This window comes from Oncorhynchus mykiss, chromosome 16 (genome assembly GCF_013265735.2).
Source record: "Oncorhynchus mykiss isolate Arlee chromosome 16, USDA_OmykA_1.1, whole genome shotgun sequence".
Taxonomy (NCBI): Eukaryota; Metazoa; Chordata; class Actinopteri; order Salmoniformes; family Salmonidae; genus Oncorhynchus; species Oncorhynchus mykiss.
The window spans coordinates 26,422,290-26,448,373 of NC_048580.1; the positions used below are offsets into that span (position 1 = coordinate 26,422,290).

A 26,084-nucleotide genomic window follows, 5' to 3' on the forward strand; every position below is an offset into this window, starting at 1 on the left:
TGATTAATATCATTACCTTTCCAGGTAGGAAGGTCCCGTTCTTGAACTGGCGCAGGAAGAAGGCGATGAAGAAGCATCCAAACATGAGGCACATGGAGAGCAGGGCCGTGTTGGGGTAGGCCCGGTCCAGGATGTTGACTGTGGTGGTGGTGTTGCCCGTGCTGTTGTCATACAGGTGGTTGTGGATCACCACTGGGTGCCATGGGTCCTCCACCGTGTTGTTGAGGTGGTCGTAGTTCAGGATCAATGGGTGGGCCTTGAAAATCTACAGACAGCGATTGGATGAAAGTTGACTGTGCTTTTTGAAAAAGCTGTATTTCCATTACTGATTTTTAGCAAAAACAATGATTTATTTCTCTGGTCCTTTGAGTCAGATACCAGCAATGGACATTGAAACAAAGTTAAGAGTGAGCAAGAGGATTGGAAACAGTGGAGTAATGTAACAGTAATGACAGTGTAATAATGTAATGTAACAGTATTGACAGTGGAGAAATGTAATGCAATGACAGTGGATTAACATAATGTAATGGTAATGACAGTGGAGTAATGTAACAGTAATGACAGTGTAATAATGTAATGTAACAGTGTTGATAGTGGAGAAATGTAATGTAATGACAGGGGATTAACGTAATGTAACAGTAATGACAGTGGAGAAATGTAATGGACAAATAATGACAGTAGACTGACTTAATGTAACATTAATGACAGTTGAGTAGTGTCATGTAACAGGATGGACAGAGGTGGGATGGTGATGTATACCCTGCCCAGCTTGGCGAAGGTCTCGTAGATGAAGATGAGGGAGATAAGGATGGAGAAGATCTCCTGGGTGAAGCGGGAGATGAAGCGGACCAAGAAACTGCCCTCGAACGCCACGATGAGCACCACGATGACCACCAGCCACACGCCCACCCACACACGCCCCACAATGTACTCAATGTCCTGAGACTTACAGAACTGAATGGAATGGAAAGACTCCAGGTTATTGCCAGTTGTCAGTGATATTTAGTGGTATTCTACATATACTGTAGTCAAAGCGAGATGTGAAAATGATGTCAAATTTTTCATAAAAACATGAAACTTGGTACACTTGTACAGTTTGGAGCCTTGAACATTTTCAGATATGGATCCATTATAAAAACAACTCATGACGGCATGACGGCTGTGGTGGCCATTTTCCATTCCTACACACCCAAATAATGTATTTTACCTCATATCTCCAAAACCCAAAATAATGACATAAAATGTTCTATGTCTACCCCTATGTTTACAATGATGCCATGCACAACATCAAAAATCACTCCAGGCGGGCCATTTTGCTATTCTGCCACAACCACCTGGCTCCATATTATTTATTTATTTTGGGAATTTTACCCCCTTTTGTACCCAATTGTTAGTAGTTACTATCTTGTCTCATCGCTACAACTCCCATACGGGCTCGGGAGAGACGAAGGTCGAAAGCCATGCGTCCTCTGAAACACACCCCGACCAAGCTGCACTGCTTCTTAACACAGCGCGCATCCCGGCGACCTGGTTAGCGTGCACTGTGCCCGGCCCGCCACAGGAGTCGCTAGTGCGAGACAAGGATATCCCTACCGGCCAAACCCTCCCTAACCTGGACGACGCTAGGCCAATTGTGCGTCGCCCCACGGACCTCCCGGTCGTGTCCGGCTGCGACAGAGCCTGGGCGCAAACCTAGAGTCTCTGGTGGCACAGCTAGCACTGCGATGCAGTGCCCTAGACCACTGCGCCACCCGGGAGGCCCTGGCTCCATATTTGAAAATGATCAGGGCCCCAAACTGTACAAGTGTACCAAGTATCATACTTTTATTAAAAAGTGAATATATAAAATTTGGCACATATTGCCTGGACTAATAGGATATGCCGTATACACATCTTTATCATTCTCACATGACCATTTACTATTCATCATACATTTGATTAAATATGATGAAACAGATATGACACCACAAACATAACAGAAAGAAAAAAACACACAAACAAAAATACTTGAATAAGATGCATCGTTTTATGCACGATGGAATATCAGTTTCATGTCGATCAGATGTAGAGAGCCATAGCTCTTTAGTCATTTTGCAGGTGTGGCGTTAAAAGAGGAGTCACTCACGGCAAAGAAGGCCTCCTCAAACACCAGAAGTGGGCCTGAGAAGCCGATGACCAGGACGGGCTGGGCTGCGATGCAGCAGAAAATGACTCCCTGGACACAGGTGGAGATCAGGAGCTCAGACACACCCATCATGTTGTCCACCTTATCAGCTGAAGTAGGGAAGTGGGAAAGGAGAGGTTATGGCGTTACAGACATGGGTTTGAAAAGTATTTGTTTTCTTTCAAATATTTTAGTTGCATTTGATTGAGCTTGCCTAGCCCAACGGAATAGTCCCCAAAGTACAAATCACACCCATGTGGCACACCTGACAGGCTCACTCTGACACATAGATAACACGAACACACATGTATATACAAACACACACACACACACACACACACACACACACACACACACACACACACACACACACACACACACACACACACACACACACACACATTTGAACACGTAATCAAGCACTCACGGCACAAACACACACAGACAGTATTTACCTAGCAATCCTCCGAAGGTGACGGCAGGGGACAGGGCAGCGAAGTAGATGAAGATAATAGCGGCGAGAACTTGAGCGTTGAGGGCATCAGTGAAGTCACTCACATAGTGCTGGTAGCGTCTCTTCGCATCTCGTATCATCCCGCCGAACGGCTGACCCGTACGAACCAGAGGATCCTCAGGAGCAGGCCCAGATGGGTTGGAAGCTATGAAAATATTAAGTATAGCTAAGCTGGGAAGGTTTGGAATATACAGTACCAGTCAAAGGTTTGGACACACCTACTCATTCAAGGGTTTCTCTACATTTGTACTATTTTCTACACTGTAGAATAATAGTGAGACATCAAAACTATGAAATAACAAATATGGAATCAAATAGATTTTAGATTTTAGATTCTTCAAAGTAGCCACCCTTTGCCTTGATAACAGCATTGCACACTCTTGGCATTCTCTCAACCAGCTTCACAAGGAATGCTTTTCTAACAGTCTTGAAGGAGTTCCCACATATGCTGAGCACTTGTTGGCTGCTTTTCCTTCACTTTGCGGTCCAACTCATCCCAAACCCTCTCAATTGGTTGAGGTCGGGTGTTTGTGAAGGCCAGGTCATCTGATGCAGCACTCCATCACTCCTCTTGGTCAATTAGCCCTTACACATTCTGGATGTGTGCTTTGGGACATTGTCCTGTTGATAAACAAATGATAGTCCCACTAAGCGCAAACCAGATGGGTGGCGTATTGCTGCAGAATGCCATGGTAACCATGCTGGTTAAGTATGCCTTGAATACTACATAAAATCACAGACAGTGACACCCGCAAAGCACCCCCACACCTGCTCTTTCATGCTTCACAGTGGGAACCACACATGCGGTCTCACAAAGACATGGCAGTTGGAACCAAAAATCTCAAATTTGGACTCATCAGACCAAAGGACACATTTCCACCACTCTAATGTCCATTGCTTGTGTTTCTTGGACCAAGCAAGTCTCTTCGTCTTATTGGTGTCCTTTAGTAGTGATTTCTTTTCAGCAATTCGACCATGAAGGCCTGATTTATGCAGTCTCTCATGAAAAGTTGATGATGAGTTGTGTCTGTTACTTGAACTCTGCGAAGCATTTATTTTGGTTGCAATCTGAGGTGCAGTGAACTCTAATGAACTTGTCTTCTGCAGCAGAGGTAACTCTGGGTGTTTCTTTCCTGTGGTGGTCGTGAGAGCCAGTTTCATCATAGCGCTTGATGGTTTTTACGACTGCACTTAAGGAAACTTTCAAAGTTCGTGAAATTTTCCGTATTGACTGACCTTTGTGTCTTAAAGAAATGATGGTCTGTCATTTCTCTTTACTTATTTGAGCTGTTCTTACCATAATATGAACTTGGTATTTTACCAAATAGGGCAATCTTCTGTATACCACCCCTACCTTGTCACAACACAACTGATTGGCTCAAACGCATTACGAAGGAAAGAAATTCCACAAATTAACAAGGCACACCTATTAATTGAAATGCATTCCAGGTGACTACCTCATGAAGCTGGTTGAGAGAATGCCAAGAGTGTGGAATGCTGTCATCAAGGCAAAGGGTGGCTACTTTGAATTATAAAATATATTTTGATTTGTTCAGCACATTTTTGGTTACCACATGATTCCATATATGTGTTATTTCATAGTTTTGATGTCTTCACTATTATTCTACAATATAGAAAATAGTAAAAAATAAAGAAAAACCCTGGAATAAGTTGGTGTCCAAACTTTTGACTGGTACTGTACTTGTAATAAAAAATATTTAAATTAGGGAGGAACACTGATATTATTTTTTTTTCTGGAAAAGGTTACAGTTGAAGTTTGAAGTTTACATACACCTTAGCCAAATACATTTAAACTCAGTTTGTCACAATTCCTGACATTTAATACTTTAATCCTTTCCCTGTCTTAGGTCAGTTAGCATCACCACTTTATTTTAAGAATGTGAAATGTCAGAACAATAGTTAAGAAAAATATTTTTTTCAGCTTTTATTTATTTTATTTATCACATTCCCAGTGGGTCAGAAGTGTACATACACTCAATTAGTATTGGTAGCGTTGCCTTTAAATTGTTTAACTTGGGTCAAACGTTTCTGGGAGCCTTCCACAAGCTTCCCACAATAAGTTGGGTGAATTTTGGCCCATTCCTCCTGACCGAGCTGGTGTAACTGAGTCAGGTTCGTAGGCCTCCTTGCTCGCACACGCTTTTTCAGTTCTGCCCACACATTTTCTATAGGATTGTGGTCAGGGTGTTGTGATGGCCACTCAAATACCTTGACTTTGTTGTCCTTAAGCCATTTTGCCACAACTTTGGAAGTATGCTTGGGGTCATTGTACATTTCGAAGACCCATTTGCGACCAAGCTTTAACTTCCTGACTGATGTCTTGAGACGTTGCTTCAATATATCCACATAATTGTCCTCCATCATTGTCATGGCAGTGTGGTGAGACGGACCAAGGCGCAGTGTGCTCTGAGTTCCACATCTTTTTTTTTTTGTGAACTAACAAAACAAAAAGAAAACAAACAACGAACCGTAACATAAGAGGTGCAACATGCACTAACTCAAAATAAGATCCCACAAAACACTGTGGGGAAATGGCTGCCTAAATATTATCCCCAATCAGAGACAGAGACAACGACAGAGACAACGATAAACAGCTGCCTCTGATTGGGAACCATACCAGGCCAACATAGATATAAACACACTAGATCACCCACCCTAGTCACACCGCGACCTACCTCCAAACATAATGATGGTCATTATGGCCAAACAGTTCTATTTTTGTTTCATCAGACCAGAAGACATTTCTCAAAAAAATACAATCTTTGTCCCCATGTGCAGTTGCAAACCGTAGGCGGTTTTGGAGCAGTGGCTTCTTCCTTGCTGAGCGGCCTTTAGGGTTATGTTGATATAGGACTTGTTTAACTGTGGATATAGATACTTTTGTACCTGTTTCCTCCAGCATCTTCACAATGTCCTTTGCTGTTGTTCTGGGATTGATTTGCACTTTTCGCACCAAAGTACGTTCATCTCTAGGAGACAGAACATGTCTCCTTCCTGAGCGGTATGATGGCTGCATGGTCTCATGGTTTCCCATGATTTCAAGCAAAGAGGCACTGAGTTTGAAGGTAGGCCTTGAAATACATCCACAGGAACACCTCCAATTGACTCAAATGATGTCAATTAGCTTATCAGAGGCTTCTAAAGCCATTACATAATTTTCTGGAATTTTCCAAGCTGTTTAAAGGCACAGTCAACTTAGTGTATGTAAACTTCTGACCCACTGGAATTGTGATACAGTGAATTATAAGTGAAATAATCTGTCTGTAAACAATTGTTGTAAAAATTACTGGTATCATGCACATAGTAGATGTCCTAACTGACTTGCCAAAACTATAATTTGTTAACAATAAATTTGTGGAGTGGTTGAAAAACGAGTTTTAATGAATCCAACCTAAGTGTATGTAAACTTCCGACTTCAACTGTATGTTTTTTTTTAACAGAGGGAGACCTCCATTAACCAACTACAAAACAGGTGCTATGGATGCAAGTGGGTTTTTGCAACACTTATGTATGTGTATGCTCATGTATTGATGCTATTTTAATTCATTCTAATCTATTGTATTATTGTAGAATATGTTAATGAGCCTCCACCCACATTTGCGGGGTTTCAAGTCCAGACGCAACACGGGGTCGGAGGGACGGAGCCTCTCCTGCAGCAGTTTCTTCTGGAAGCCGATGATGGACTGGAGCATCGCCCCGTCCTGGATCTCCGTGGGAGGGATCACGATGCTGCAGTCCATGAAGTCAGCCACGGCGTCCATCAGCTCCCGTTCGCCCTGTGCTTGGAATGCCGCCTGGTTGAACACCTGGGATAGAGGGAAAAGAAGAGAGGGGAAAGAAATTGGGATGTGAGAGTATGAGGATGATGTCTAGTGTCTTTTTGTATTGTTGTGAAGTTATATATATGGGCCGGTTTCCCTGACACAGATTAAGCCCAGTCCTGGAATAATTAACATGCTCAATGGAGAAATTGTTTTGCATTTCTCCTAAATGGAATGTGTATCATGGTTGTAGTCCTAGAAACACCCATATTTTACATGCATGTACTGATGCTGGTTCAAATCAAATCAAATTTTATTTGTCACATACACATGGTTAGCAGATGTTAATGCGAGTGTAGCGAAATGCTTGTGCTTCTAGTTCCGACAATGCAGTAATAACCAACAAGTAATCTAGCTAACAATTCCAAAACTACTACCTTATAGACACAAGTGTAAGGGGATAAAGAATATGTACATAAAGATATATGAATGAGTGATGGTACAGAGCGGCATAGGCAAGATACAGTAGATGGTATTGAGTGCAGTATATACATATGAGATGAGTATGTAAACAAAGTTGCATAGTTAAAGTGGCTAGTGATACATGTATTACATAAAGATTCAGTAGATGATATAGAGTACAGTATATACATATACATATGAGATGAATAATGTAGGGTATGTAAACATTATATTAGGTAGCATTGTTTAAAGTGGCTAGTGATATATTTTACATCATTTCCCATCAATTCCCATTATTAAGTTAAGTTAAGTCAGTGTGTTGGCAGCAGCCACTCAATGTTAGTGGTGGCTGTTTAACAGTCTGATGGCCTTGAGATAGAACCTGTTTTTCAGTCTCTCGGTCCCAGATTTGATGCACCTGTACTGACCTCGCCTTCTGGATGATAGCGGGGTGAACAGGCAGTGGCTCGGGTGGTTGTGGTCCTTGATGATCTTTATGGCCTTCCTGTGACATCGGGTGGTGTAGGTGTCCTGGAGGGCAGGTAGTTTGCCCCCGGTGATGCGTTGTGCAGACCTCACTACCCTCTGGAGAGCCTTACGGTTGTGGGCGGAGCAGTTGCCGTACCAGGCGGTGATACAGCCCGACAGGATGCTCTCGATTGTGCATCTGTAGAAGTTTGTGAGTGCTTTTGGTGACAAGCCAAATTTCTTCAGCCTCCTGAGGTTGAAGAGGCGCTGCTGCGCCTTCTTCACGATGCTGTCTGTGTGGGTGGATCAATTCAGTTTGTCTGTGATGTGTACGCCGAGGAACTTAAAACTTACTACCCTCTCCACTACTGTTCCATCGATGTGGATAGGGGGGTGTTCCCTCTGCTGTTTCCTGAAGTCCACAATCATCTCCTTAGTTTTGTTGACGTTGAGTGTGAGGTTATTTTCCTGACACCACACTCCGAGGGCCCTCACCTCCTCCCTGTAGGCCGTCTCGTCATTGTTGGTAATCAAGCCTACCACTGTTGTGTCGTCCGCAAACTTGATGATTGAGTTGGAGGCTTGCGTGGCCACGCAGTCGTGGGTGAACAGGGAGTACAGGAGAGGGCTCAGAACGCACCCTTGTGGGACCCCAGTGTTGAGGATCAGCGGGGTCGAAATGTTGTTGCCTACCCTCACCACCTGGGGGCGGCCCGTCAGGAAGTCCAGTACCCAGTTGCACAGGGCGGGGTCGAGACCCAAGGTCTCGAGCTTGATGACGAGCTTGGAGGGCACTATGGTGTTAAATGCCGAGCTGTAGTCGATGAACAGCATTTTCACATAGGTATTCCTCTTGTCCAGATGGGTTAGGGCAGTGTGCAGTGTGGTTGAGATTGCATCGTCTGTGGACCTATTTGGGCGGTAAGCAAATTGGAGTGGGTCTAGGGTGTCAGGTAGGGTGGAGGTGATATGGTCCTTGACTAGTCTCTCAAAGCACTTCATGATGACGGAAGTGAGTGCTACGGGGCGGTAGTCGTTTAGCTCAGTTACCTTAGCTTTCTTGGGAACAGGAACAATGGTGGCCCTCTTGAAGCATGTGGGAACAACAGACTGGGATAGGGATTGATTGAATATGTCCGTAAACACACCAGCCAGCTGGTCTGCGCATGCTCTGAGGGCGCGGCTGGGGATGCCGTCTGGGCCTGCAGCCTTGCGATGGTTGAAACGTTTAAATGTTTTCCTCACGTTGGCTGCAGTGAAGGAGAGTCCGCATGTTTTAGTTGCGGGCCGTGTCAGTGGCACTGTATTGTCCTCAAAGCGGGCAAAAAAGTTATTTAGTCTTCCTGGGAGCAAGACATACTGGTCCGTGACTGGGCTGGTTTTCTTTTTGTAATCCGTGATTGACTGTAGACCCTGACACATACCTCTTGTGTCTGAGCCATTGAATTGAGATTCTACTTTGTCTCTATACTGACGCTTAGCTTGTTTGATTGCCTTGCGGAGGGAAAAGTTACATTGTTTGTATTCGGTCATGTTTCCGGTCACCTTGCCCTGATTAAAAGCAGTGGTTTGGGCTTTCAGTTTCACGCCAATGCTGCCATCAATCCACGGTTTCTGGTTTGGGAATGTTTTAATCGTTGCTATGGGAACAACATCTTCAACGCACGTTCTAATGAACTCGCTCACCGAATCAGCGTATTCGTCAATGTTGTTGTCTGACGCAATACGAAACATATCCCAGTCCACGTGATGGAAGCAGTCTTGGAGTGTGGAATCAGATTGATCGGACCAGCGTTGAACAGACCTCAGCGCGGGAGCTTCTTGTTTTAGTTTCTGTCTGTAGGCAGGGATCAACAAAATAGAGTCGTGGTCAGCTTTTCCGAAAGGAGGGCGGGGCAGGGCCTTATATGCGTCGCGGAAGTTAGAATAGCAGTGATCCAAGGTTTTTCCAGCCCTGGTTGCGCAATCGATATGCTGATAAAATTTAGGGAGTCTCGTTTTCAGATTAGCCTTGTTAAAATCCCCAGCTACAATGAATGCAGCCTCCGGATAAATGGATTCCAGTTTGCAAAGAGTCAAATAAAGTTCGTTCAGAGCCATCGATGTGTTTGCTTGGGGGGGAATATATACGGCTGTGATTATAATCGAAGAGAATTCCCTTGGTAGATAATGCGGTCGACATTTGATTGTGGGGAATTCTAAATCAGGTGAACAGAAGGACTTGAGTACCTGTATGTTGTTATGATCACACCACGTCACGTTAACCATGAAGCATACGCCCCCGCCCCTCTTCTTACCAGAAATATGTTTGTTTCTGTCTGCGCGATGCGTGGAGAAACCAGTTGGCTGCACCGATACCAATAGCGTCTCTCCAGTGAGCCATGTTTCCGTGAAGCAAAGAACGTTACAGTCTCTGATGTCCCTCTGGAATGCTACCCTTGCTCGGATTTCATCAACCTTGTTGTCAAGAGACTGGACATTGGCGAGAAGAATGCTAGGGAGTGGTGCACGATGTGCCCGTCTATGGAGTCTGACCAGAAGACCGCCTCGTTTCCCTCTTTTACGTCGTTTTTTTTGGGTCGCCGGCTGGGATCCATTTCGTTGTCCTGGGTGAAAGGCAGAACACAGGATCCGCTTCGCGAAAGTCATATTCTTGGTCGTACTGATGGTGAGTTGACGCTGCTCTTATGTTCAGCAGTTCTTTTCGACTGTATGTAATGAAACCTAAGATGACCTGGGGTACCAATGTAAAAAATAACACGTAAAAAAACAAAAAACTGCATAGTTTCCTAGGAACGCGAAGCGAGGCGGCCATCTCTGTCGGCGCCGGAAGATTGGTTAAACAATGTGTCATGAATCCCGTTTTTACCATTTCCTGTTAACCTGCTCTCATTTCCTGTACAGTTTCGCTCATCTCCACTTCCTGCTCTTTCATTGGACCTTTTAATTTGCTAACTCACTTTGTCGGCCATGAGTGCTGCCATTGCGCGGCCGGTTTCGTGGTAGTCCATGTCACTCTTGGTGGGGCCCACCAGGATAAAGACGAAGCGGACTGGCACTGGGGCCTCCAGGGCCGAATCCAGAACCAGAGCCTCCTTCAGACGCACAAATGCCACCGTGGGCCTCTCCAGGAAGTCCAGAGCTCCTGGTACACATACACATACAAACAAACATACATAAGCATACATAGGTATGACACAGGATGTTGGTGGCACCATAATTGGGGAGGACTGGCTCATAGTAATGGCTGGAACGGAATCAATGGAATGGTATCAAACTCATCAAACATACAGTATGGTTTCCATGTGTTTTATACCATTCTATTCCCTCCATTCCAGCCATTATTATGGGCCATCCTCCCCAATTAAGGTGCCACCAACCTCCTGTGAGGTATGAGAATACATACACATAGACAGGCATGAAGATATGTGTACACACACACACACACACACACACACACACACACACACACACACACACACACACACACAGTGTACTGATTCAAATTCAGATTTGCACTTACCAACAAGCACCATAGAGGCCTCTACAGTGTCAGTTGCATCTCTCTGAGGAAAGAAAAGTAATGTGTATAGTATTTAGTCAAATCAATTATCTAAAATGGTTGTTGACATTGACATTGAATTTGTGTGTTTTTAAATGTTGGTATTGTTGATCTATTACTGTTTAGGGTGACTGCTGACTGAATGACACATTACACGTACCCTCTCTTTGACAGAAAAGGTCTGCATCTCCGCCCCCCCGAACAAGGGTTGGCCCTCTACTGCAGTTTGGCTGGGGAGAGAATCACACCTTATATTATGTACTGTATGTAAAGCTCATAGAAAGGCTTATGCCTAGGTAATTTAACAGGTCCCCATTCTATGTCAGTTGTAGAGTTACGACCAGGCATACACTCAACTGGTTTAACTGGCCCCCGGTCTGCCCCTAACAGCGGTGGTCGGTGGCATTTTCTTTATGAGAATGTGTCACGCCTGCTCCCCTCTCTGGCGCTCGAGGGCTCCCACCCCACATCATGCCTCAGCCGGCTCATCAGGCTCCCACGCCTCAGTCGGATCGTCGGGCTCCCCCGCCTCAGCGGGATTGTCAGGCTTTCACACCTCAGCGGGATCGTCAGGCTTTCACTCTTCAGCCCGATTGTCAGGCTCCCAGAGCCTCAGCCATCTCGTTGGGCCCCCATGCCTCAGCAGGATTGTCAGGCTTTCACGCCTCAGCCGGCTCGCTAGGCTCCCATGCCTCTGCTGGCTCGTCGGGCTTCTACGCCCTCAGCCGGCTTGTCCAGCGCCCATGCCCCGGCCGGCCCATCAGGCTCGCCCAGGTGGGACGCATCAGGCTCGCCCAGGTGGCGTCCCTAGAGGGTGGGGTGCTGTCATGCCTGCTCCCACTCTCCCTCTCTGGCGCTCGAGGGTGCCAGGCAGCCTTTCATTACGCACACCTGTCACCCTCATTACGCGCATCAGCGCTCATTGGACCCACCTGGACTCCTTCACGTTTTGATTGCCTTCTCTATATCTGTCTGTTTCATCCCCGTGTCAGCATTATTATCATTTCTGTTTCCCCTGTCCAGACGCTGTCTGTATTCTGTTCCTGTCCGTGGTTCACTCCCTGTACCTGCTTCTCGTCTCCAGCGCCGATCCTTACAGTAAGGCCTTATTTCTTCTCCTTCATATTGGATGACTGTCATTCATATCCTGTTAACTTAACTCAATGTAACATCAATAGGTTTAGGCTACTATATGATACTCAAATGTGCCCTATAACCATCACGAGGTTGCTACAACCTAGCCTTCAAATGAAAGTTTATAATGTGGGTACATAGGTCGAGAGACAAATTGGAGTACTCAAGGTGACAGACAGTGACACATTCAATACCACCACATTCTTGCCTGCATCTAGCTGATCTGGGGTGTAATCATTAGTCCAAACTGTTGCAAAAAAACTAAAACGAGTTTCTATTGAACAAATTCATGTATGTCCCTCCCCATTTCGTTCCATTTGCTTCTGTTTAAGGAATGTTTTGCAACAGAATTGGCGGGCCCCGGTGGAAATAACTTAACTTGGAAGAGTTGCAGTGTTGGAAAGCCTTAGTCTGCTAGCTAACATACATAGCATTCCTCTCTGAGTCAGTTTATTGAGTAGGCTAAATTAGCTGCATTAGCTAAGTAAGTGACAGGTTAACAAGGAAGAAATGAGTACAACAAAATATAGCTAGCTTTCTCTCTCTCTCTGCTGCTTCTCCTTCATTTGTGAATAAATGTATTTTCCCAAAACCGTTCAACTATTGTTTTTTTCTCTCTTTGAGTCAACTACTCACCACACTTTATGCACTGTAGTACTAGGTAGCTGTAGCTTTCAGTAGATTCTGTGATTGGATGGGCAACATGTCAGTTCAAGCTGCAATAGCTCTTATAGGTTGGATGATGTCCTTCAGAAGTCGCTATGATTACTGTGTACGTCTATTGAAGGGGGTGAGAACCACAAGCCTCCTAGGTTTTGTATTGAAGTCAATGTACCCAGAGGAGGACAGAAAATACCCGTTCTCAGGCTACACCATGGTGCTACCCTAGAGGGTGCTTTTGAGGCTACTGTAGATCTTCACTGCAAAACCGTGTGTTTTAATCAGTTATTTGGTGTTGTGCATGTATTTAGTATAATTTTATCTAAAAATAATAAAATTAAAATAAAATAAAATCACTGAGTGGTATGCTCCTCCCCTTCCTCCTCACTGGTCCCTTAGTTAGTATTTATATGGACAGTGGTATGGCTTGGCTTTGAACCACCTCCGATACAAAGACCTGAGTAGGACTTTACTGTGACAGACCATCTGAACCAATTGCGCTATAGCCTAGACTTTTACATAGACAGCAAACACAAGTCTTCAGGTCTTAGGCAAGCTGACTAATCATACAAGCGTAGCTTAGTGAACACTTAGTGAACTTTACCTGCGGTTTTGGAGCAGGGAACGGAGCACTCCATCCCGATCGCTGGGCCTGATCTCTTTCTTGCTGATCAACTCATCCACTATCTTCTCAGCGATGCCGGAGAGACTGCGCTCCACCCGGTCTAGCATCACCACACCTGAACAATCCACAGGAAACATCACAGGGTGAGAGGTTGAACAGGGCCAGGGTTACAATATGAATGAAGGATGTAAGAGGGGTGGAAGAGAGAGAGTAACTGCGAAGGAAGGCAAACGGAAAGGGGATACCGAGTCAGTTGCACAACTGAATGCATTAAACTGAAATGTGTCTTCCGCATTTAACCCAACCCCTCTGAATCAGGACATCGATGTAGACTGGCTGTATGGGAAGGAATATGCAGGTGCAGTACCCCTATAGGTAATTTCCTCTTATATTGCAACACAACCTAGAAATACAGGTTCGGACGGGTTCTATAGTTAGAGGGCAGTTGACGGAGCTCACTCGAGCTTCAAGGTCAAAATCTGATAATTTCTCTCAAGATCTTATCTTGATGATATTCACTCATCTTCAAACCTGTTCAAACACTTTTCAATAAATGCTTCCTTTCCCTTTACAAGGTAGCTACTGCAACAAAGACAGAGTTACAACATAGCTTTTGCCAATCCAGTCATGCCAGATCACTGATTACCTCACTAAAAGAAGAAGGAAATACCCACTGGGCACAAACTAATGGAATCAACATTGCTTCAATGTAATCATTAATACGTTGGATGTCACCATCTCAACCAAACATCTAAGTTAAAGAATAGGGCTAAATGAAATCAAACTTGATTTAAAGTGCATTACAAGATTGATAAGATTTTGTCCTATTCTTTGACTTAGATTTTTGGTTGAGATGGAGATGTGAATCGAACATACAGTATCAAATTATTCATTTTGAGACAAACTGGATATTGAATTGTGCTTGGTTGTCAACGAAACCAAATATCAACATTTGAAGGAGATGTATCTTCTGTTTGCATAGATCCATCTGTGCCACTGACTTAGTCTGGATTTCATTCAGAGTTTATCTACAAATTAATAATTCATATGTTGGATTCACGTCTTCATCTCAACAAAAAATAAAAGTTAAAGAATAGGATAAAGCCAGTGGCTCAGATGAAACTCTCCTGCGTTGTCAACCAAACACAATTCAACAATAAAGTGGCAAGAAAAAGTATGGGAACCCTTTGGAATTACCTCGATTTCTGCATAAATTGGTCATCAAATGTTTACTTATCTTCATCTAGGTCACAACAGTAGACAAACACACTCTGATTAAACTAACACACAAACATTTACATGTTTTCATGTGTTTTATGAACACACTGTGTAAACATTCACATGGCAAAAAGTATGTGAACCAAATTTAATACCTGGTTGACCCTCCTTTGACAGCAACAACCTCAACCAAACGTTTTCTGCAGTTGCGGATCAGACCTGCACAACTGTCAGGAGGAATTTTGGACCATTCCTCTTTACATAACTGTTTCAGTTCAGCAATATTCTTGGGATGTCTGGTGTGTACCGCTCTCTTGAGGCCATGCCACAGCATCTCAAATCGGGTTGAGGTCAGGACTCTATCTGGGCCACTCCAGAAGGCGTATTTTCTTCTGTTGAAGCCATTTTGTTGTTGATTTACTTCTATGTTTTGGGTCGTTGTCGTATTGCATCACCCAACTTCTGTTGAGCTTCAATTCGCGGACAGATAGCCTTACATTCTACAGCAAAATGTCTTGATCAACTTGGGAAATCATTTTTCCGTCGATGACAGCAAGATGTCCAGGCCCTGAGGCAACAAAGCAGCCCCAAACCATGATGCTCCCTCCACCATACTTTACAGTTGGGATGAGGTTTTGATGTTGGTGTGCTGTCCCTTTTTTTCTCCACACATAGTGTTGTGTGTTCCTTCCAAACAACTCAACTTTAGTTTAATCTGTCACAGAATATTTTGCCAGTAGCGCTGTGGAACATCCAGGTGCTCTTTTGCGAACTTCAAACATCCAGCAATGTTTTTTTTGGACAGCAGTGGCTTCTTCTGTGGGGTCCTGCCATGAACACCAATCTTGTTTAGTGTTTTACGTATCGTAGACTCGTCAACAGAGATGTTAGCATGTTCCAGAGATTTCTGTAAGTCTTTAGCTGACACTCTAGGATTCTTCTTAACCTCGCTGAGCATTCAGTGCGGTGCTCTTGCAGTCATCTTTGCAGGACGGCCACTCCTAGGGAGAGTAGTAACTGCTTTCTCAATTTACAGACATTTTGTCTTACAGTGGACTGATGAACATTAAGGCTTTTAGAAATACTTTTGTAACCCTTTCCAGCTTTATGCAAGTCAACAATTCTTAATCGTAGGTATTCTGAGATCTCTTTTGTTTGAGGCATGGTTCATGTCAATGCTTCTTGTGAATAGCAAACTCAAATTTTGTGAGTGTTTTTTATGGGGCAGGGCAGCTCTAACCAACATCTCCAATCTCGTCTCATTAATTGGACTCCAGGTTAGCTGACTCCTGACTCCAATTAGCTTTTGGAGAAGTCATTAGCCTAGGGGTTCACATACTTTTTCCAACCTACACTGTGAATGTTTAAATGATGTATTCAATATAGACAAGAAAAATACAATAATTTGTGTGTTATTAGTTTAAGCACACTGTCTATTGTTGTGATTTAGATGAAGATCAGATCAAATTTTATGACCCAGAAATCCAGGTAATTCCAAAGGGTTCACATACTTTTTCTTGACACTGTATTTTCGTATTACAGTAAACAGCTTAAAGTTAAGGCTATCTTACAAATGAATGTAACTGTATTTTTTCAACCTTAAAATGTGCAACACATCTAAGTTTACATTTTGAGTTTAGTTTACTGTAACTAGTATAAATCTCTTCCTACTTAATCATAGAAAGCATTAATGTTCAAGATAGCATGCAAAGGTCGCAAGTTGTGGAGATCTTCACACTTGCTGTAATAATCTGTGCAGAATATTGTTGATCACTTGCACTGTGTACTTTTCTTTCACCCCAATTGGTAGTTACAGTTTTGTCCCATTGCTGCAACTCACGTACGGACTTGGGAGGGGCGAAGGTCGAGAGCCATGCATTTTCCGAAACACGACCCCGCCAAATTGCACTGCTTCTTGACACACTGCTCGCTTAACCCGTAACCCAGCTTCACCAATGTGTCGGAGCAAACACCGTACCAGCTGGCGACCAAAGTCAGCGTGTACGCACCTGGCCCGCCGCAAGGAGTCACTAGAGCGCAATGGGACAAGGACATCCCGGCCAGCCAAACCCATCCCTAACCCAGACGACGCTGGGCCAATTGTGCGCCGCCTCATGGGTCTCCCGGTCGCGACCGGCTGCGACACAGCCTGGGATCAAACCCGGGTCTGTAGTGACGCCTTAGACCGCTGCGCCACTCGGGAGGCTCTGCAATATGTACTTTTAATGTAATCTCAACTGCAATCCAGGTTATTTGGCTGTGCTATTTGATGAAACACAGTGATAACGCATTAAGTTGTTGTATAAATATAACATATCTGACATTGTATTGCCATTTGAACTTTGTTGTGCTTTTAAATGGTTGAAAGCGCAGATAAGACATTTAGATGACACCTAAACTAAAAAGCAGATATTGTTTTTCCATTGGAATTTAGTTGTGCTTTTAGATGTTTGAAAGCATATTGATAACATATTGGGAATTTACAAAACTTCTGGCTGTCTTTTTGAGTCGGTGAATAATGGTTGAAATCCCAGTGATCAACATCTCAACCAAATATTACCCAAACGTCCACTTTGAAATGACGGGGCGTGCCCAGTTGGCAGGCTTTTCAGTCCATTCTATTCTATTCTATTCCATTCAAATTCAAATAAATTCCATTCAGATAAGTAATACTTCTACGAGAGAAGGAGGAAGAACGCATTTGAAAACTATTGGAATTGGACCATTTCCTCCATTCAACTCTATATTCGGTCGTGTTCCCAAATGTTTTTTGGCCAGTGACCCCATTTTGATATATATAAATATATATATTTTTTTTTACAACCTCACCATGTAAAGAAAGTGATGTAATCAATAGCTAATGTTTCATGTTTTATTTGGGCGCTATGACAGTCTATTACAAATCAGTCTGACTGTACTTCAATCTGAAGGAAGTATGGTTTGAAGTGACTGAAATGCATCAGAAAGGTATTAGGAAGTTCAGAAGATTATCAGGCTATAATTGTGCATGACATTCTGTGTAGAAAAGAACACCATCATCGCTTTCAATTATCATGTTCTTTTCCCCTCCGAGTCTGTGTGGCTTGTGAGCATTGTAATAGCTTATAGCTTCAACCGTTCACAAGTTAGAGCGACATTTGTAGGAAGTAAACAGAAACGGCTTTGTTTGTCACGACCTGTTCGGCGGATATCGAAGGTTACTCACATCACAATGATTCTGTGAACCAAGCAGCAATTTTTCTCCAGAGTTTCTCTCATGACCCTATTTTCAAATCAAGCAACCTACATAGGGTTGCAACCCCTAGTTTGTAAACGCTGCATTAGGGCATGCAACGGAAAACGTCTTAAAACATTTCAGAACTTAAAATGACAATTTGCATTTCTCATTGGACAAGCCCAAGTAGTTCCTCCCTGTTTCAGTACATTTTCTTCAGTTTGGTGCCTAATGAACACAACCATGGGACAAAACACGAGGTTCTACCTGGACTGAGAAATGTTCATTTTCGATTTCCATTGCAAAGCGTTTCAAAACATTTCCCACTGTGTACCCTAATAAACACGGCCCTGTTCTGACCTGTGTTCATGGTGCGGCGCAGCTGGATGAGGCTCTTGAAGGTGAGGTAGGAGATGTGTGAGGGTCCCCAACCCCCGGCCTCGGGGTCGTAGCTCTCCTCATAGCCCACCCATCGGCCCGTCTCCTGCCAGCCCTGCTGGTTCTGCTGGTCATTCATCAGCTCGGTCAGCTCCACGTAGGCCTGCATGGGGAGACACAAGATACTGGCAGTGTGGAATTGAAAGGGATCGCATGGGGACTAAATGAGTTCCCAAAGCAACACACATTTTGTCTCCCAATTCTTTTTGCTTAATTCTCCAGCATGTATCAATGTAAATATATATGGACAGATGAAGTAATATATCAGTATGCGTATGGAAGACACAGGACACTGATGCAGCCAAACTAATTTGAAATAATCCATAATGCCCGATATCTTTGTTACCCTTGTGGCAATACCGGTGCATTTGAAAAAATGTGACTACACTAATGGAGGTGATTCAAACACCCACAGCCATTCATCATTGGGTTGGGTTTTTCCTAGCCACTGTGCTTCTACACCTGCATTGCTTGCTGTTTTGGGTTTTAGGCTGGGTTTCTGTACAGCACTTTGAGATATCAGCTTATGCACGAAGGGCTATATAAATACATTTGATTTGATTTTGATTTGATCATTGTGCTTTCACCTTATTCAAGCAAGCAGGTGCACTTGAACATGATTTAGCAGTTTCACCAAAAGGCTGATTCAGGTGTGTTCATGATTGACATTAGAAGCAATGACCTCTCTATCAACTTTTGCATTGTCACTCCTGCACACTGCACACATACAGATCTACAAGGCATGTAGTGAGGGTGGGGTGATGTCGGTCGACAAGGCACCGACATGCTTGGCTGGTTGCCACAACGAGGGAGGCCGGGTGTAGCTGGTGTCTACAGCGTAAACATGGTGGCGGTAGCCCCCGTCTGCAGTGTTTGTGTCCACTGGTTGTTTTCGGTGTCGGTGTGGAGGTGACAGATTAACTGCTGGCTGTGTTTGGAGTGTCAATAAATGGCGTGTGGCAGAGTGTGTGTGGGTACAAGAGTTTCAAAGGGCAGTAGTGTGTGTTTGTTTGTGTGTATGTCTTTCCTATGTATGAATACATTATCAATGGTGACAATCAGTTTGGTGACAACGGTGGCAGCTATGACATAGAGGTGGCAGCTATGATATAATGTATGTGTGAGGGGGGAGGGTGTGTGTGCAACGGGGTTGAAGTTTGTTTTGGTTCTTGAATGAACCCTCCTGCCCCTGCCAGTCACAGGTGTACCTCAATTGCATTAAGTGCATTTCAGGGTATCTACTAATGGTTGTAAAGGCTGGTAGGCCATGGGAGGACAGGAGCGGATACCATGGTGTAGCTGAAACGGAGACGTTTAATTGTGAACATACGTTCTATGTAGGTCTGTCAAATGATTAAAACATTTAATTGAGTTCATCGCAGAATTTGCTATGATTAATTAATTATTAGCAAATTCCAAATTTGCTCAAAGTGAGCTGTAATGTAAGATTATTTTATACAAAAAACCATTACAATAGTATTGTCGTCCTGATTTGTCTAATGTAAGCTAAACGAGGTAAATTCACACTTTCTTTAACCTCAATGTCAAAGCATGTGGCTTAGTATTGGCTATAGGAAAGGTTATGTATGTGTAAATCCCCCCCCCCCCCCCCCCCCCGTTGTATGTGTGTGTGCTGTTCTGCCTCTAATTGAGGGTCTGTATGCATGTATGAACTAAACTATTGATAAGCTGCACTTCAATGGCTTTTAACTCTTCCCACCGACGGCTGAGTCTATCACATCAACTGTATCGGAAACAGAATGTCTCCATCAGATTGCTCAGCATGTTGCAGGTGTCTTAACGCGGCGGCACAAGGTCCGAGCCTTAAAACACTGAGAGACGGTTTCCAGACACTGATTCAGCCAAGTCCAAGACTAAAATAAATGTTCAATGGAGATTCTCCATTTAAAAGTGTTTCTTAGTCCCAGGCCAGGCTTCTGTTTCCGGGAAACCATTTCTGAAATCTATTGTAGCAAAAAGGGGGACATAGTTAGATTGAATGGAGAACTCTATTTTCACAGGGGTGGACAGCACGGGCAGCACAAAACACAGTATTAACACACTTCGAAATCGTTGCTGTATGCTAACCAAGGGAGTTATATACAGTATAAAGTATATACTGTAGAAACGTGTTGGCGGGACCACTTACCTGGCAGTCTCCCCTGGGGTTGGCGTTGGTGTTAACGTTCAACGCAGCTGGAACATAGAAAGGAGGCTCTGATAAGCATTGTACATAGCCGTTCCTACTTCTGTCTATACAATACATCGTTGTCCGATCATCGTTGTTTGATTGATACACTTTACACATGAATATGGACATTCTCAACAGTATCCTCTAACGACTAGATCCCTGCCTAAATGCCTAAATGCATTTTGGTTGTAGACATTCAAGTATAGAGAGAAGTTGTTTTTCAACCATAATTATAATTTCCCCAAATCCACTGCAGGCTTGCTGGACAGATTTGGATTGTGGGCTGTGCATTTGCCACCCCTGCTATACAGTTTATTCTGTACTGTGCAACTGAATGAAATACAGTGAATCTACAGAGAATTCAGAAATACTTTTTCCACATTTTGTTACATTACAGCCCTATTCTAAAATATAAAAAAATTCCCTCATCAATATATACACAATACATCATAGACAAAGTGAAAACAGTTTTTTTTTAATTATTTGCACCTCTATTAAATTAAATCATCTATTAACATACACTACCGTTCAAAAGTTTGGGGTCATTTAGAAATGTCCTTGTTTTTGAAAGAAAAGCACATTTTTTGTCCATTAAAATAACATCAAATTGATCAGAAATACAGTGTAGACATTGTTAATGTTGTAAAGGACTATTGTAGCTGGCAATGGCAGATTTTTTTATGGAATATCTACATAGGCGTACAGAGGCCCATTATTAGCAACCATCACTCCCGTGATCCAATGGCACGTTGTGTTAGCTAATCCAAGTTTATAATTTTAGAAGGCTAATTGATTATTAGAAAACCCTTTTGCAATTATGTTAGCACAGCTGAAAACTGTTGTTCTGATTAAAGAAGCAATAAAACTTCTTTAGACTCGTTGAGTATCTGGAGCATCAGCATCTGCGGTTGTGAGGCCGGTTGGAGGTGAGAAATGAACGTTCAATTCTCTGGCCACAGCTCTGATGGACATTCCTGCAGTCAGTACTACAATTGTGTGTTCCCTCAAAACTTGAGACATCTGTGGCATTGTGTTGTGTGACAAAACTATGCATTTAGAGTGTCCTTTTACTGTCCCCAGCACAAGGTGCACCTGTGTAATGATCATGCTGTTTAATCAGCTTCTTGATATGCCACACCTGTCAGGTGGTGGCAAAGGAGAAATGCTCACTAACAGGAATGTAAAAAAAAATTATTCACAACATTTGAGAGAAATAAGAATGTTAAGATTCTGCCCTTATTGATTGAATGAGTGGGTACACAGTGGAGTCCGAAATTATTTACACCCTTGATAAAGATGAGCAAAATTAACTGTGTAAAATAAAAAATGTCAAGTACTGAGCTATATTGTATGCTCTAAACACTTTGGAAAATGGCCCTGAGTCTTCCTCTAAAACGTTTTATGAGTTGTAGAACACATTGGGAGGGATCGTGACCATTCCTCCATACAGAATCCTTCCAGATCCTTGATATCCTTCGTCAGTGCTTATGGACTGCCCTCTTCAATTCAAACCACAGGTTTTCAAGTCCGGAGACCGAGATGGCTATTGCAAAATGTTGATTTTGTGGCCAATTAAACATTTCTTTATGGATTTTGATGTCTTGCTGGAAGAACCACTTGTGGTCAAGTTTCAGCCCCCTGTCAGAAGTAAACAGGTTTTGAGCAGAAATGTCCTGGTACTGGGTAAAGTTCATGTTACCACTGGTGTGCGTGGTCAAGGAGCTCTTTATTCCTGCTCATGAACGTATGAGTGCATGTCTACATGTATTCCTGTGGTCCTGTCTTCCTTGTTACATAAAGTCTGTTGTGGCCTGTCACAGCATCCACAAATCTCTGACGGGAGCTGAGGATAGAAGTTGTCTGTGATAACAGCATGGATTATTTCCAAAACAGAGGTAGTAAAGGGTAGTAGAGAGTCAGATTAGGCAGACTAGACAGGTGTGTGTGTGTCAAGGTTATTATAGTAAACTAAAACTGAAACTAAAATTAAAACGAATCATGAAAAAACAATTTAGTAAATAATTAATAAACCCGGTTGAAAAAACTAAATTACACTGAAACTATTATCTTTGACTCCAAAACTAACTAAAATAAAATAAAAACCATATGAATTATGTTTTTTTGGGGGGTGTGGAGGTTGAATCAACGTTGTTTCTACGTCATTTCAATGAAATTATGTTGAACCAATGTGGAATGGACATTGAATTGACATCTATGCCCATTATTTTTTATTTTCCAATGGGGTTTTAAAGCTTCTGAATCTGGAGGGTCACATAATTTAAAGGTAGACTCAGTGAGATGACGTTGCCATGAGCAGCACCGCAGATATTGGGCTCGTTTGAGTGGTAACGCTAAAGCAAACGACTGTAGACGAAAGTGGAGGAGTGAAGTGCATCTGAGACAGCTGGAAGTCGCACACTAATGTGGATTTCCAACAGCAAGGCTCAGATCAACATGGCAGTGTTGCCATTGTTTATAAAAGGTTTTCTTTATAATGTAGAAATAAACATGTATCTTACCCCCATATCACACACTCGAAAGTCATAATACAATATTTTGCGTGTACATTGTACAATCTGTTAGTGAGATAGAGCCTCAAATATCACATGCATTTGTCTATATCCACTGTACCCATAAATAGTGGCAAATTGGTTCCCATTTTAGTCATATCTTTGGTCCAGTTCGCATGGGTCAAATCAAATCAAATCAAATGTTATTTCTCACATGCATCGAATACAACAGATGTAGACCTTACAGTGAAATGCTTACTACAAGCCCTTAACCAACAACACTGTTTTATGAAAATACGTTTAAAAAAAGTCAGAGATAAAAAAACAAATAATTACAGACTACCAGTAAATAACAATAGCGGGGCTATTTGCAGTTGCCATACCAGGTAGTGATGCAACCATGTTCTCGATGGTGCAGCTGTAAAACCTTTTGAGGATCTGAGGACCCATGACAAATCTTTTCAGTCTCCTGAGGAGGAATAGGTTTTGTCGTGCCCTCTTCACGACTGTCTTGGCATGCTTGGACCATGTTAGTTTGTTGGTGATGTGGACACCAAGGAACTTGAAGCTCTCAACCTGCTCGGTCCTCCTTTTCCTGTAGTCCACAATCATCTCCTTTGTCTTGATCACGTTATGGGAGAGGTTGTTGTCCTTGCACCACACGGCCAGGTCTCTGACCTCCTCCCTAAAGGCTGTCTCATCATTGTCGGTGATCAGGCCTACCACTGTTGTGTCATAAGTAAACTTAATGATGGCGTTAGAGTCATGCCTGGCTGTGCAGACATGAGTGAACAGGGAGTACAGGAGGGGTCTGAGCATGTACCCCTGAGGGGCCCCTGTGTTGAGGATCATAGTGGCGGGTGTGTTGTTACCTATCCTTACCACCTGGGGGCGGCCCGTCATGAAGGCCAGGATCCAGTTGCAGAGGGAGGTGTTTAGTCCCGGGGGCTTTATCTTAGTGATGAGTTTTGAGAGCACTATGGTGTTGAATGCTGAGCTGTAGTCAATGAATAGCATTCTCATATAGGTGTTCCTTTTGTCCAGGTGTGAAAGGGTAGTGTAGAAATTGCATCATCTGTGGATCTGTTGGGGTGGTATGCAAATTGGAGTGGGTCTAGGGTTTCTGGGATAATGGTGTTGATGTGAGCCATGACCCACCTTTCAAAGCATTTCAGGGCTACAGACGTGAGTGCTACGGGTCAATAGTCATTTTATGCATGTTACCTTAGTGTTCTTGGGCACAGGGACTATGGTGGTCTGCTTGAAACATGTTGGTATGACAGACTCAGACAGGGACAGGGAGAAGTTGAAAATGTCAGTGAAGATACTTGCCAGTTGGTCAGCGCACCCTCGGAGTACACATCCTGGTAATCCGTCTGGCCCTGCGGCCTTGTGAACGTTGAGCTGTTTTGAGGAACATAATCCAGTCTGCGCAAGCAAAACAGTCCTGTAGTTTAGCATTTGCTTCATTTGATCACTTTGTTTTACAGACCGAGTCACTGGTACTTCCTGCTTTAATTTTTGCTTGCAAACAGGAATCAGGAGGATAGAATTATGGTCAGATTTTCCAAGTGGAGGGCGAGGGAGAGCTTTGTAGGCGTCTCTGTGTGTGGAGTGAAGGTGGTCCTGAATTGTTTTCTCTCTGGTTGCACATTTAACATGCTGATAGAAATTAGGTAAAACTATTTAAGTTTCCTGCATTAAAGTCCCCCACCACTAGGAGTGCCGCCTCTGGATGAGTGTTTTCCTGTATACAGCTCATTGAGTGCAGTTTTAGTGCCAGCATCGGTCTGTGGTGGTATGTAGACAGCTACGAAAAATACAGATGAAAATTCTCTAGGTAGATAGTGTGGTCTACAGCTTATCATGAGATACTCTACCTCAGGCAAGCAAAACCTCGAGACTACCTTATATATCGTGCACCAGCTGTTGTTTACACATATGTATAGACCTCTTACCAGAGGCTGCTGTTCTATCCTGCGGATAGAGAGTATAACCTGTCAGCTATATGTTCTTAATGTCGTCGTTCAGCCACAGCTCGTGAAACATAAGATATTACAGTTTTTAATGTACCGTTGGTAGGATTTACATGCTTTCAGTTTGTCCCATTTATTTTCCAGCAATTGAACGTTAGCTATCAGGACTGAAGGCAAAGGCAGATTAGCCACTTGTCACCTGTTCCTAACAAGGCACCCTGATCTTTTTCCTCCAAATCTCAGTTTCCTTCTCCACCGAATGATGGAGATCTGGACCTGGTCGGTTGTCTGTAGTATATCCCTCCCGTCCGACTCATTGAAGAAAAACTCTTTGTCTAATTGGAGGTGAGTAATCGAAGTTCTGATGTCCAGAGGCTCTTTTCGGTCATAAGAGACGGTAGCAGCAACATTATGTACAAAACAAGTTATGAACTACTCAAAAAAAAAAAGAGCCGATAAAACAGCAGCCCTCCCCCTTATGAATGGTTGACAATAGAGCCTCCCAATATGCAAGTGACAACTGCAGGAGGAAGTTGGTGAAGAGCAACTACAGAAACTTGCGGTTGACTGCAGTCAAAACTTCATGACCATTGATCACATGGTTTTAGACATTTTTTTGCTCCAGAACAACACACTTTGAATAACTTGACAACATTTATCTGCTTGAACGAGCGCAATGACATGAGCACGGTGTAAAACTTTGCTCTCATACAGTCATACGGAGTATCTACGAATGTACATGGGTGTGCTTCACACTGCTACAATGTGATAGATACGGGACCAAAACGCTCCTGGTTTTTGCAGAAATTGACTCAGCACCACTACTGTTTACTTCGTGCATCTACGTCATCTCGCTGAGTCTACCTTTAAACCTAACCTAACCCATGACCTGACCCATCATCTTATGCATTACTGCCCCACAGTGGCAAGAACTGACATCCTCAAAAACACAAAAGTTTTTATAAAACTTTCAATAAATAAAAACTATTAAAGTGGATCTGAAAACGAACAGAAAATAAACCAAATGTCAAATAACATTCTTAAAACTAAAATAAATTATAATGAATATTAAAACACTAAACTATAATAACCTTGGTGTGTGTGTGTGTGTGTGTGTGTGTGTGTGTGTGTGTGTGTGTGTGTGTGTGTGTGGGTGTGGGTGTGGG

At 43.2% G+C, this 26,084-nt stretch overlaps 1 protein-coding gene across 1 annotated transcript in view; it reads right to left on the reverse strand.

Annotated features, from left to right (window-relative positions):
• Positions 1-26,084, reverse strand: part of slc4a1b (solute carrier family 4 member 1b (Diego blood group)) — a 41,818-nt gene that overhangs the window by 15,081 nt on the left and 653 nt on the right. Inside the window, exons 2-12 of the mRNA XM_021565428.2 lie at positions 20,391-20,437; positions 18,164-18,344; positions 13,351-13,486; positions 11,113-11,182; positions 10,914-10,956; positions 10,351-10,535; positions 6,295-6,505; positions 2,620-2,823; positions 2,126-2,274; positions 760-954; positions 17-265 (exon numbers count right to left, since the gene is read on the reverse strand). Of these exons, the coding sequence (XP_021421103.2) occupies positions 17-265; positions 760-954; positions 2,126-2,274; positions 2,620-2,823; positions 6,295-6,505; positions 10,351-10,535; positions 10,914-10,956; positions 11,113-11,182; positions 13,351-13,486; positions 18,164-18,320 (1,599 nt within the window). The 5' untranslated portion in view covers positions 18,321-18,344; positions 20,391-20,437. The remainder of the gene's footprint in view (positions 1-16; positions 266-759; positions 955-2,125; positions 2,275-2,619; positions 2,824-6,294; positions 6,506-10,350; positions 10,536-10,913; positions 10,957-11,112; positions 11,183-13,350; positions 13,487-18,163; positions 18,345-20,390; positions 20,438-26,084) is intronic.